This window comes from Saccopteryx leptura, chromosome 2 (assembly GCF_036850995.1).
Source record: "Saccopteryx leptura isolate mSacLep1 chromosome 2, mSacLep1_pri_phased_curated, whole genome shotgun sequence".
Classification (NCBI taxonomy): Eukaryota; Metazoa; Chordata; class Mammalia; order Chiroptera; family Emballonuridae; genus Saccopteryx; species Saccopteryx leptura.
This window is the reverse complement of record NC_089504.1, coordinates 301903156-301915342: the sequence shown is the minus strand read 5'-3', so window position 1 is coordinate 301915342 and position 12187 is coordinate 301903156. Positions and strand designations below refer to the sequence as shown.

The window sequence follows — 12187 nt, the reverse complement described above, 5'->3', positions numbered from 1 at the left end:
ATAACAATCATTTCTTTGCCACCTTATTTATTTGTTTCTGCTTTTCTTCTTTGTTTTTGCATATTTATAATGAACAGTTTAGCAAAGCAGAAGCTCTAGTTAATCAAAACACCGTTCTAAAGAATTTACCTGTCATTTTAACTTAGGTGTTTGACTGACTTGAATCTATTTCACTGCTGATGTTCCTTTAATCTTTGATTGATTCATTTATTCATTCATATATTCAATAAATATTACTATGCCAGCACTAGTCTCTATTCAGGATATTACAGTATAAAGATATGGTTTCTGCCCTCAGAAACTGTGTAGTCCAGTGTGGAAACATGTAAACAGGTATTCAGTCATAATTACTATTGTGGAAGCACAAGGCTGGTTCCACTGAAACCAGAGTGACGCTAATTTATCTTATTCTGTGAAAAAATTACATTTCCAGATTCTATGGATTTTTAATAAGAATATCTTGAGCACTGTATCATTGTTGTTATGAATGCTCACAGAATAAGCCACAGTTGCTATCAACGTACACATGGTGGGAGACCTCAGGTGCATGTTCCTGACTCTTTCTCTACTACTACCATTCTCCCGCACCTTCTACCACCAGCTGATGCTCACGGTCTTTCTGAACACTCTGAATTTATAAGTATAAATTATTGTTGACATTTATTAGACCATCCATACTACAACCCTTTCACTTGAATACCTGTAACTAAGAGTTGACTAAATTAACTTGATTGGTTTTTTTAAACTATTATCACTGCTCATCATTTTAACTAATTTTAAAATATCAAAATCTTCAAGGCCTTTCCTCAATTAAATTACCTAAAACAAACAAAAAAGGAGATGAGCATTAAATAAACAGCTTTGGGAACAAAGTAAATTGTTATAATATTCAAGAACCTACCTCCTAATGCGGAACCTTTTAGACACCAGTTTTTATGAAAGGTACATTTTTTTTTAATAGAGAAAGTAAAAAGGTATTTCCTTTTATTAAGGAAATATTTTCTAGGCAGAGCTTACAATGATTTTAGAAGTATGAAAAAAATCAGAGAGGGAGAAGTTTAAGAAGTTGTGTGTAATAGCTATTGAAGCAAATCTCTTAATACTTAATTTTTTTAAATTGAGGTCATCAGGTTTATAAAAAGTACTAGGCTTGAGATTTCCACTGTATCTTTTTTCATGTTATGTGTGATTATCTGAAGTCTGTTAACTCACAATAATCTGCCTGCAGGTCCTCCACAATGGAGTGGTATGTATATGGGATGTTACTTGACCCTGTGCACTAAATTATGCATGCTATGATGTGTTCATTTTCAAAGAAGCTAGAGTTCATTTATCCTGCCACCAAATTTAACATCTAGTGAGGTTTTCTGCCCTCTACTCAAACTAATGTTTTGGGCATATAGATGCTTAAAAGAAAAAAGAAAAAAAATTTTCTGTATGAGTCACAGATCATATTTTGTCTAATTTAGATAACTTTATTGAAATTCTGTGGATTTTTAAAGACTGCCATTATCCACAGTACTGCTATTGTTTTTATTACTTATTATACTTACCTGTAGTGATTGCTTTTCACCCTTGGCGTTATTTAATGTCCTATGCAAAATATACTTACATTTGTACATTTGGGGGGGGGGCAGGACTAAACATAAAGTCACATTTAGTCCTGTAAATGCCTATTCAGAGTTGTCAGCATTCCTGTAAGGTTTTTCATTTGTGTTGAATAACATTTTCCTGTTTGCTTTATCTTGATACGAGTGCATGAGAGCAGTTCTTTAATGTTTCCTGAATTTCCTCTTTGGTGTCATTGCATTATTGCTGTCCACTAATATATATTGCAGTTTGTATCAATAAACATGAATACCGTTATGGATTCTAGGATCTATCTACTTCTAAATATAGTTAATTTTTTCATTCAATTTTGTAAAATGGAGAAATAATGAAGTTCACTGTTATATTAATATGTATATATTGGTAAAATCATGCATCTAGAAATATAATAAATTTGTACTTTGAACTGGTTATATGTTATATTTTCACTTAAGTGTAATAAGATTTAAAATATTATTACTCTGAGAATAATGTTAATATTTTATTAATAACTTAAATTTTGTAGCATGTAGAAATTCTCAAGTAAATTTAATAGTTCTTGTCTACTGATTAAGTAGTTGACCATTTCAGCTGAGCAAGTGGTCTTACCCAAATGCACAGCACTAGTACTGACCATCTTGTAGAAATATTAGTCATTATATGTTATATATTAATATAGCAAATTGTATTATGTATCATTTTTATATTATATACAATATATTTATGTAATATATGTATTGTTATACAGTCTATGTAGAGAGAAAATATAGGATATAAAGTACAAATGTAGATTAGGTGACAAAGGCTGATATTTTAAAAGAAAAATATGGTATTTGTGTTTAACTCAGATTACTTTGAATAAGTTCTAGTAGGTTGTGCTACATTAGCTTTGTCTTTATATATACATGTTGAAGTGAGTTACTTTTTCAGTCTGATGTTTATGGGGGAAAAACATGCTTTTTTCTTTTTTGCTTTTATTTCAGCACCACCACCTCCACCACCATCGAGGGGAGGGCCTCCCCCACCCCCTCCACCACCACATAGCTCAGGCCCCCCGCCCCCTCCCGCCAGAGGAAGGGGTGCTCCTCCCCCACCACCTTCAAGAGCTCCTACCGCTGCACCCCCACCACCACCTCCATCCAGGCCAGGTGTGGGAGTCCCTCCACCGCCACCAAATAGGATGTACCCTCCTCCACCTCCAGCCCTTCCCTCCTCCGCACCTTCGGGGCCTCCACCACCTCCTCCGCCTCTGTCGGTGCCAGGGGGAGGGGCAGGGACTCCACCTCCACCGCCACCACCTCCACCGCCACCTGGGCCACCGCCTCCCCCTGGCCTCCCTTCTGATGGTGACCATCAAGTTCCACCTCCTGCGGGAAACAAAGCAGCTCTTTTAGATCAAATTAGAGAGGGTGCTCAACTAAAAAAAGTGGAACAGAACAGTCGACCGGTGTCCTGCTCTGGGAGAGATGCACTTTTAGACCAGATCCGACAGGGTATTCAGCTGAAATCTGTAAGTGATCTGTTCTTTTCATTTTAGACTGTTCGGGACTTTTAAAGTAATTTATAAGACATCTTTGAAAGGTTTTGTTTTGTTTTGTTTTTTTTACTTTTTCTCATGGTATTTGTTTTTTAACCTATGAATTGCTGATATTTCGATACCCTGTAAAATGTACAAATTTATACCCATAATTCTGTATTGAAATAATCACCCAGCAAGTTCCTTCATGCCTCTTCCCAGTTAGTCCTCCTCCCCAGGAGAATCACTGGCCTGGCTTCTAGCAACATAGAGTAGTTTTTCCTATTCTAGAACTTCATATAAATGGCATTTTACAGTATGTTTATAATTTATTTTTCTATACTTCACTTTTGAATAAAAGGTCTTTAGAGAAAAATCTCAATTAAGCTATGGGGAAAACTAGCCCTACTTGAAACCAACTTTGATTCCCTAGGTAAATTCAAATCAGTAACTTCATGAAACCATAACTCTCAATTCTGTGTTTGTAAATTTAGATGAATAGTGCATCAGATTCCACAGAAAATTGAAAGCGTTCTAATAGAATTTCTGACGGTGATGGCTGATCATTTTGGATTCTCTGAAATGAATGAAGCGATTATTCATTTTCTGGCACAGAGATTTGGCAGACTTGTTCCTTGAAAGGACCACATAGTGACTATCTTAGGCTGGTTGGACATGCGGTCTCTGTCATGACTACCTAACTCTGCTGCTGTTCCAGACACACATACGCTCTACAGAAGGAGCATGTAAAGAGATCGCGTGAGGGATTGTGTTCTCTACAGCTTACAGACACTGAAATTTGAGCTTGATATAATTTTCAAATGCTACAAACACTCTTCTTTTTATTTTCTTTCAGCCATTTAAAAACGTAAATATTATTCTTAGCTTTAAGGTTATACAAAAGCAGGGGACAGGCTAGATTTGGCCCATGAGCAGAAGTTTGCTGATCCTTGTCCTAGAGCCCAAACTGACTACATTCACAACTTCCTTCTAGGTCTGTATATGTAATCTCTCAGTTCCAGGAGGAATGTTTGCTCTGCGGGGCTTCAGACAGGGAATCGACGGTAGATTTTTCTCTGGAGTAAGCAGTGGTGATGGAAGGGGATTTTAATTGAAAATTATTTGGAGGTGTAGAGAATTAAAACTTTCTCAAAAGGAATGATGGATAGGGAGGGAACACACTGACTGAATGAAAACATTTAAACATTAGCATAGCACAGATTCAAGAAATTTAGGAGTTTTAAAATATATATGGGTCTTTTGCTGACGTGTTCAGGCTGATACCTCCATCCACTTGTGAGCTGATATCCTACCCTCTCTTCCCATTTGTGCAAATTAGTGCATCCTCAGCCAATGAGGAGCTTTGAATAGTTGTGAGTGGGGAGAATTAGCGTCAAGGTGACCACAGCCCTGGTGAATCACACGTTTTAATAGGGTCATTTACTTTCAGCTTTGACCTTGTAATACAGGTAGTTTCTTTGTCACTCTCATTCCCATCGCCCACTTCTAACCTATCCTTTTGTTTCTCTTTTCTGTTTCCTCTCTTCTTTACATCTAACTTTTGCTTTTTTTCTCTCCTTTACTGAAAATAAGGTGTTTATTTATTTATTTATTTATTTATTTTTTCTGAAGTTGAAAATGGGGAGGCAGTCAGACAGACTCCCGCATGCGCCCGACTGGGATCCACCCGGCACGCCCACCAGGGGGTGATGCTCTGCTCATAAGGGGCATTGCTCTGTTGCGACCAGAGCCATTCTAGCACCTGAGGCAGAGGCCATGGAGCCATCCTCAGTGTCCGGGCCAACTTTGCTCCAATGGAGCCTTGGCTGCAGGAGGGGAAGAGAGAGACAGAAAGGAAGGAGAGGGGGAGGGGTGGAGAAGCAGATGGGCGCTTCTCCTGTGTGCCCTGGCCGGGAATTGAACCCAGGAGTCCTGCATGCCAGGCAGATGCTCTACCACTGAGCCAACCAGCGGGGCAAGGTGTTTATTTTTAACGAATATAATTGTGTTCTCTTTATTTAAACAGCTGGTGAATTATATATATATAATTCTTTTTTCCTTAAGTGAGATGTGGGGAGGCAGGCACAGACTCCTGCATGCGCCCCAGGGGAGAGCTACCTGGCAAGCTTCTACTGGGCATGCTCTGCCCATTTGGGGCCATTGCTTGGCAACCAAGCTATTTTAGCACCTCAGGTGAGGCGATAGAGCCATCCTCAGTGCCTGGGCCAACTTATTCCAACTGAGCCATGACTGTGGGAGGCAGAGAGAGAGTGAAAGAGAGAAAGAGAGAGAGAAGGGAGAGGGGTGGAGAAATGGCCATTTCTCCTGTGTGACCTGACTGGTAATCAAACCCAGGACATCCACATGCCAGCAGACACTCTAACTCTACCACTGAGTCAACCAGCCTGGGCTGAATTATATTTTCTAATTCCTCTCCCCATCTCCTTTTCTCATCCCACCCTCACTACAAATAAATAAGTAAATACTCTATAAATTGTTCTTCAAATTTTTTTTACAGAAAAAAATGTTTTTTATTCTAATTGTAGTACAATAGGCCATTTTTATCCTAAATGATCACTTTCCTTTTGATTGCATTTGAAGTGCATAATCAATGAAGTATTAACATGTTAAACATGTAATCTGAGCCCACAATTTTACTTCATTTTTTAACAAAATTGATCTGTGGTTGGAATTTCTCTGGCTCTGTTTTTTTAAATATTCTATATGAATCATTAAGTTAGTTCATCTATATGACTAACATAAAACCACAGATATACCTTAAAAGGCTGGCAGGAAGTATTAAGCATTTACCTCCCTATACTTTGAACTCCATGTCCATAGTCCCCCAGAGAGCACGGTGTCCAGGAACGTGCTTCAGAAACTGCCTGTGACAGTGGCGGGCCCTGCCGTGCCGTGCCATGCGGTGCCTTGCCGTGCTCCGGCTTGGCCTCTGGCTTCGTTTTACCAGCGGGAGGGAGGCAGAATGATTCTCCCGGCCACTGTCAAATTCCTTTCAGCACCTGTACTGCCAGTCTAAGTTCCAAAACTGTTTCTGTGACCTTTTTCATTTGTGGCATTTCTCTACAGTAATAGTTAATATACAGTCTCTAAAAACCTAAATGCTACTGAATGAGTGAGTCTTATGGGGAACTAATTTGAATATTTTAAAAGTAAAAGATATTGAAGTCCAGAAAGATGGTATTAAGAATTGTAAAGACTAGTCCTGGTGGTTGGCTCAGTGGTAGAGTGTCGGCCTGGCGTGCAGGAGTCCCGGGTTCAATTTCCTGCCAGGGCACATAGGAGAAGCGCCCATCTACTTCTCCACCCCTCCTTTTCCTCTCTGTCTCTCTCTTCCCCTTCCGCAGCCAAGGCTCCATTGGAGCAAAGTTGACCTGGGCGCTGGGGGTGGCTCTATGGCCTCTGCCTCAGGCGCTAGAATGGCTCTGGTTGCAACAGAGCAACGCCCCGGATGGGCAGAGCATCGCCCCCTGGTGGGCATGCTGGGTGGATCCCAGTCGGGCGCATGCGGGAGTCTGTCTGCCTCCCCGTTTCCAACTTAAGAAAAAATACAAAAAAAAAAAAAAAAAGAATTGTAAAGACTAAAATGTAAAGTTTGTCCTAATAAAGTAATTTTTCTTTGGGAAATGATTTAGAATTTTAAATTATATTTATCTATTTATATTAAAATGTGCATAGTACAACTGTGCTGTTTCATTTTTACTTACACTAATATTGATACCATACAGAAGTCCAGAGACAAAATTAACATGACTATTTTATGTAAATAGGTGTTCATTTTAGTTACAGTGCACTTGAGCAGTACTTTCTAAATTGTATTTCTTCCTGAATCTCTATAGACTTTGGTATCTTTTCTTTTTTAATATGAGCATTGGAATTAAGGATAATTTTTTTGTAGAAATTAGATTTTTAAAGAGAGTCTGTGATGTTGGCTTTTCCCCCCCAAATGTACTTTGTAGCAGAGAAAAGTACTGTAGTTACCATATTTTTCGCTCTATAAGATGCACCTAAGGTTGAGGAAAATAAGAAAAAAAATATTCTGAACCAAGTGTTGTGTTAAAATATTTAGTAAATTACGGTAGTTGCCTTGTGCAATGGGAACATTTTGAAAGCTACCCAGCTTGTCTTGAAGAGAAGTTACATGCTATGAGAAGGAGGTTCGTTTTAAATTACTGTGAAGCTGCATTTTTCTAGGAGGACGTCAGTCTCTCCGTTGCTTTTAGCTTTCTTCAGTGTACTCCTCACCTAACCACCCTAGGAATCAAAGTCTTAGTTTATGAAATGGTGTTCCAGTTAGGTCCATCGGCTAAGGCTCTGTCCACTGAAATGGACAGAAGTCACTAACCTGCTGCAAGGGCTCTGTTCACCAAGAAAGGACTTGATTGTTATTCTAAACTTGGAAATATATTGATGGCTTATATATTAAGAAGTAGAAATACATCTTGAGTAATTCTTTTAAGGTAGTAGCTTATTTCTTCCTAGTTTAGTTAATCCTGTCCTGGGCTTCCTTGGTGTTTTTGTATATTTTGTTTTGTTTGTTTTATTTGTTTGTTTCCTTTAAAATAAGAACTGGTGCCAAGAAAGTAAGACTTCTGAAGACAAAATTTTTTGCAAAAGATTTGTTACTGAATTTTGCTAACTTTCTTCTCCAAGGTGTCTGATGGCCAGGAGTCCACAGCACCGACACCTGCCCCCACTTCCGGCATTGTGGGCGCACTGATGGAGGTGATGCAGAAAAGGAGCAAAGCCATTCATTCTTCAGGTAATTTGCATGTTGTGTGTGTAGTTAATATATTTGGGTGCTTGAGTTCTATTTTGTTTTATGGCTCAGTCTTTGCTGGCTCTTGCCTGCTATTGTCTTAACTTATTGATGCAGAATATAGCCACTGTGACTAGTCTGTCTGAAGTATCAGGCCGTCACAGCAGTAACGATAATTTGAAAGACCAGCCTTGGAAAGTGGCAGTTTTGTTTTCTGTGCTGGGCACACTGACCGAATGCTGGCAGACAGCTCTGAGCAGGCCTGAGGATCCTGCATGCATTCCTCACATTCCTGTGACATAGAGTGAGGACATTCCTGGATTTGTGACAGTGTGGCTCAGAAATTAGATAATTTATACTGTTCCTGCAGTTTGCTTAAAAATCCTAGTTTTTTGTTCTTTTTTTTTTGATCATTTTTCTTAAAAGGTTTATTTGAATAAACTACTAAATCCTGAGGCTTTTATTAAGCATGTGCATACCACATATAAATAAATATACCTTTTTTAGAAAGTGGGGACATGGGTTTTGCTGATATAGGGGCTTCTCCAGTGTGATGTACCGAATCAGATCTTCATTTTTATTAAATCTATCATTGACTCTAGACGGACCTCAATTTCCTTGTTTGTTACATGGAGAGAATTCATAAATCCTGTGATTTATGTGAAGATTACATAAAGTGATATGTAACTGACCAGCAGCTTGCCTGGCACATAGTGGGTGCTCAGTCAGTGTTGTTTTCCTTGTCTTTGTTTCTCCAAGGATGTAGTAGGTATCTAAGATCTCAGAGCAGCATTGTTTTCCTTAAATTGACATATTTGTCCCCATAATGTTACAAAGAAAGGCTAATTCAGTCCACAAATATTTATTGTGGTATAATTATAAAATTAACAAATCCCTGTCTTTATAGAGTCTGCATTCCAGTGAGAGAAAGACATAAAGTAAACAAAACACATTTAAAAATATATATATCGAGGCCCTGGCCGGTTGGCTCAGTGGTAGAGTGTCGGCCTGGCGTGTAGAAGTCCCGGGTTCGATTCCCGGCCAGGGCACACAGGAGAAGTGCCCATCTGCTTCTCTACCCCTCCCCTCCCCCTCTCCTTCCTCTCTGTCTCTCTCTTCCCCTTCCACAGCAAGGCTCCATTGGAGCAAAGATGGCCCGGGCGCTGGGGATGGCTCCTTGGCCTCTGCCCCAGGCGCTAGAGTGGCTCTGGTCGCAACAGAGCGACGCCCCGGAGGGGCAGAGTATCGCCCCCTGGTGGGCAGAGCGTAGACCCCTGGTGGGCATGCCGGGTGGATCCCGGTCAGGCGCATGCGGGAGTTTGTCTGACTGTCTCTCCCCATTTCCAGCTTCAGAAAAATACAAAATATATATATATTTGTCTCACATATAAAATGATGTTGTACACTCAGGAGAAAAGGGAGATTCAGGGAGTTACAGGCTTTGGGAAGAAGTTCATTTGGAAACAGGGTGATGGGACCTAGCTAAGATGACAGTTGAAAAGGAGTTCAGGGAGGGAGTGAACCATGTAGAAAACTAGCAAAGTGTGCTCACATGTCAGGTGACAGTCACAGCAAGTGCAAAGTCCCTGGGGCCAAAAAACAACAAAGAAGTCAGCAAGGCTAGAGCAATGGAGGCAGGGAAAGAGTACAGGGAATGAAAAACCAGAGGCAGTAGGGACAGTAGGAAGAGACTGGAGGCCATGAATGTGATAGGAACCACTGGAAGGTTCTTAGCACAGAGTGACAGTGATCCAAGCAAGAGATAATGGAGGCTCGAATCAAGTTGCACACCAGTGAGAAGTGGTGGGACCTAGTTATATTTTGAATGTGGAGATCACTGGGTTTGTGATGGCTTGGAAGTGAGGTTTGAAAAACCAGCATTTTTGATGTGAGCACCTAAAAGGGTAGAATTTTCATTCACAGAGTGAGCAAAGATTTAGGGAGAGCAGCAGCTTTGGACAAAAAGATTAGGAGTTTAGTTTCATACATATTAAATTTGAAATACTTACTAAAAATGCAAATGTAAATGTGAGTAGGCTTGGTTATGAGTCTGAGATTCAGGGGAGAGGTCTGGACTGTTAATACAAATTTGCAATCATATGTCCAGTATTTAAAGTTATACAGTTGGATGAGGTCAGCAAAGAAGTGGATGTAAGTAGAATTGGTCTGATTGGGGCTGGGGCTGGGGCTGGAAGGTGATATATTAGAAGCCAGAAGAAATTTTTGAAAAAGGATAAGGTAATTATCTGGGTCAGATATGTTAAGAGAACTAGAACAGGCACTGAAGCTTCAGCAGCAGTAGGTCCTTGTTGACCCGGCGGAGCAAGAAAAGAACGGGGAGAGAAAGAGAGTGGGTTTGCGGACAGCCCGCTCTTCTTTTTATAGCTCAGTGTCGGTAGGTCCCTGCTGGTCTTATAACTATATAACTTATAACACTGGAATTATAACTATATAACTTATAACACTTTAACTTATAACTATATAACTTATAACACTGGAATTATAACTAGAATCGGTAGCTTAACAGTATGCCGGTTGTATTTTTACAACCTTGCCTTTAAAGCTAATGATGAAAGGGGCCTTTGTTTCCCTAGACTTGTTTACTTCTCTGAATATATATTTAGAAAACATTCATCTGCTAGTTTACATTCTTCTAATCAACAGATGACCAAATTTTTCTCTTGAAAAAATGACATTCTGACCTGTTTGGTGCTGAAAAGTTAGCTGAACTGTTCTTTCAAGACATACAAATTTTTAGTGACATTGCTATAAAAAATATGATTTCTCTAATTTTTGTTAGTGTTTTCTCACTGCCTTTACAACCTGTTTGGGTGTCAGGTAATATCCAGCTGTAATTTGAACATCTGTAGTAGGTCTCAGTTTATCCTCTTATACATCTCTCTCTACACCACTGAGGGTACTGAAGGGTTCTGCTAAAAAGTACTCTAGAGTAAGTTTTCTTGAAGCTATGAATAGCCATTATATAATAGCCATGCTGATAGGAGTATATAACATGGTTTTTACTTGTTTTTGGAACCATTTCTATTAACTAGCATTGCTCCTTGCTCCTGTGGTGTAGTACCTGAGAGTGATTAGCTGCTTCTTCCTCGTCACCGTGTGTACTAATAAGTGCCTGTATTTGTCATTGCAAATGCATGCACGGGTGGTGGACGTGGTATCTTCCCAGGGGAACTCTGGGAAGCATATCTAGTGAAAGCTTTTGGTAGCAAATTGTTTCTCTCATTAGTAAAGTAAACACAGAGTTTATCTCACATGGAGTTGATTGAACTCCTTTGCGAATACTGTAACAATTTAGAGCTGACCATCAGACTTAATTTAATTAAAATTATTATTGTTATTATTATTAAAGTAAAAACTTAGTTTGGGGCCCAAGGGAAGATATGCTTTATTTAGCTTCTGTTAATTTCCAAGTTCTAATAGTAGAGCTCAAGCATTTCTTTGTAGAAGCCTTCAAACAATCTATAGGAGAAAAAGGTTGTTCTGTCTCTGTACCCCTACCTCACGTATGTGTCACATATTCCCCTCCTGTTGGCACTTGACTCAAGCATTGTCAAGTACATTGACTCAGCCACTGTCTCACAAACTTGACCTCCATGGGTTTTCTGAGGTAGTTTTTAAAAGGTCATTGATTATAGAATGTTGGTATGTAATTAGAAGGTTGCTCATAGAATTTGATGACATCTTACTATTCATTCACTCAAGTATTGATTGAGCAGCTGCTGTGAACCACTATGAATTTAGTGACGAGCAAGAAGCAAGTCCCTGCTGTGGTGGAGCTTATAGTCTAGTGTGAAGACAGATGTATAAACAAAATGTAGGAATTCCAGGTAGCGGTGCATGTCATGAGGAAAATAAAATGGGAGGGTGACTGATACTTTACATAGGATGGTTGGGAAAGGCCTCTGAGGAAGTGGGTTTTGTTTTGTTTTCATTTTCCCATTGACAGGAAGGGGGGAGAGAGCGAGAGAGAAGCATCAACTCCTTGTTTTACTTAGTTCCATTTAGTTTTGTATTCAGTTACTGCTTTTTGTTTGTGCCCTGACCAGGGATCAGACCTGTGACCTCAGTATGCCAGAACAATGTTTTATCCACTAAGCCACATGGTCAAGGCTGAAAGTGTTTTTTAAGTGAATTTAAATGATGAGAAGACTCAGCCAGATAGAGGAATAGCTACTGCAAGAAGAAACTTGGCTTGTTTTGAGGGACAAAAAGGAGGGGGCAGCAGTAACTGGGCAAATCATGTAGGGTCTTGTAGAGTGAGCTGACAACCAATTTTTTAAAATTCA

General features: G+C 39.6%; 1 protein-coding gene across 2 annotated transcripts in view; it reads left to right on the top strand.

Moving 5' to 3' along the window:
• Positions 1–12187, top strand: part of WASL (WASP like actin nucleation promoting factor) — a 66499-nt gene that overhangs the window by 50945 nt on the left and 3367 nt on the right. For both annotated transcript variants that reach the window (XM_066362582.1, XM_066362581.1), the window contains 2 exons: positions 2571–3097; positions 7775–7883. In XM_066362582.1, coding sequence (XP_066218679.1) covers positions 2571–3097; positions 7775–7883 — 636 coding nt within the window. The remainder of the gene's footprint in view (positions 1–2570; positions 3098–7774; positions 7884–12187) is intronic.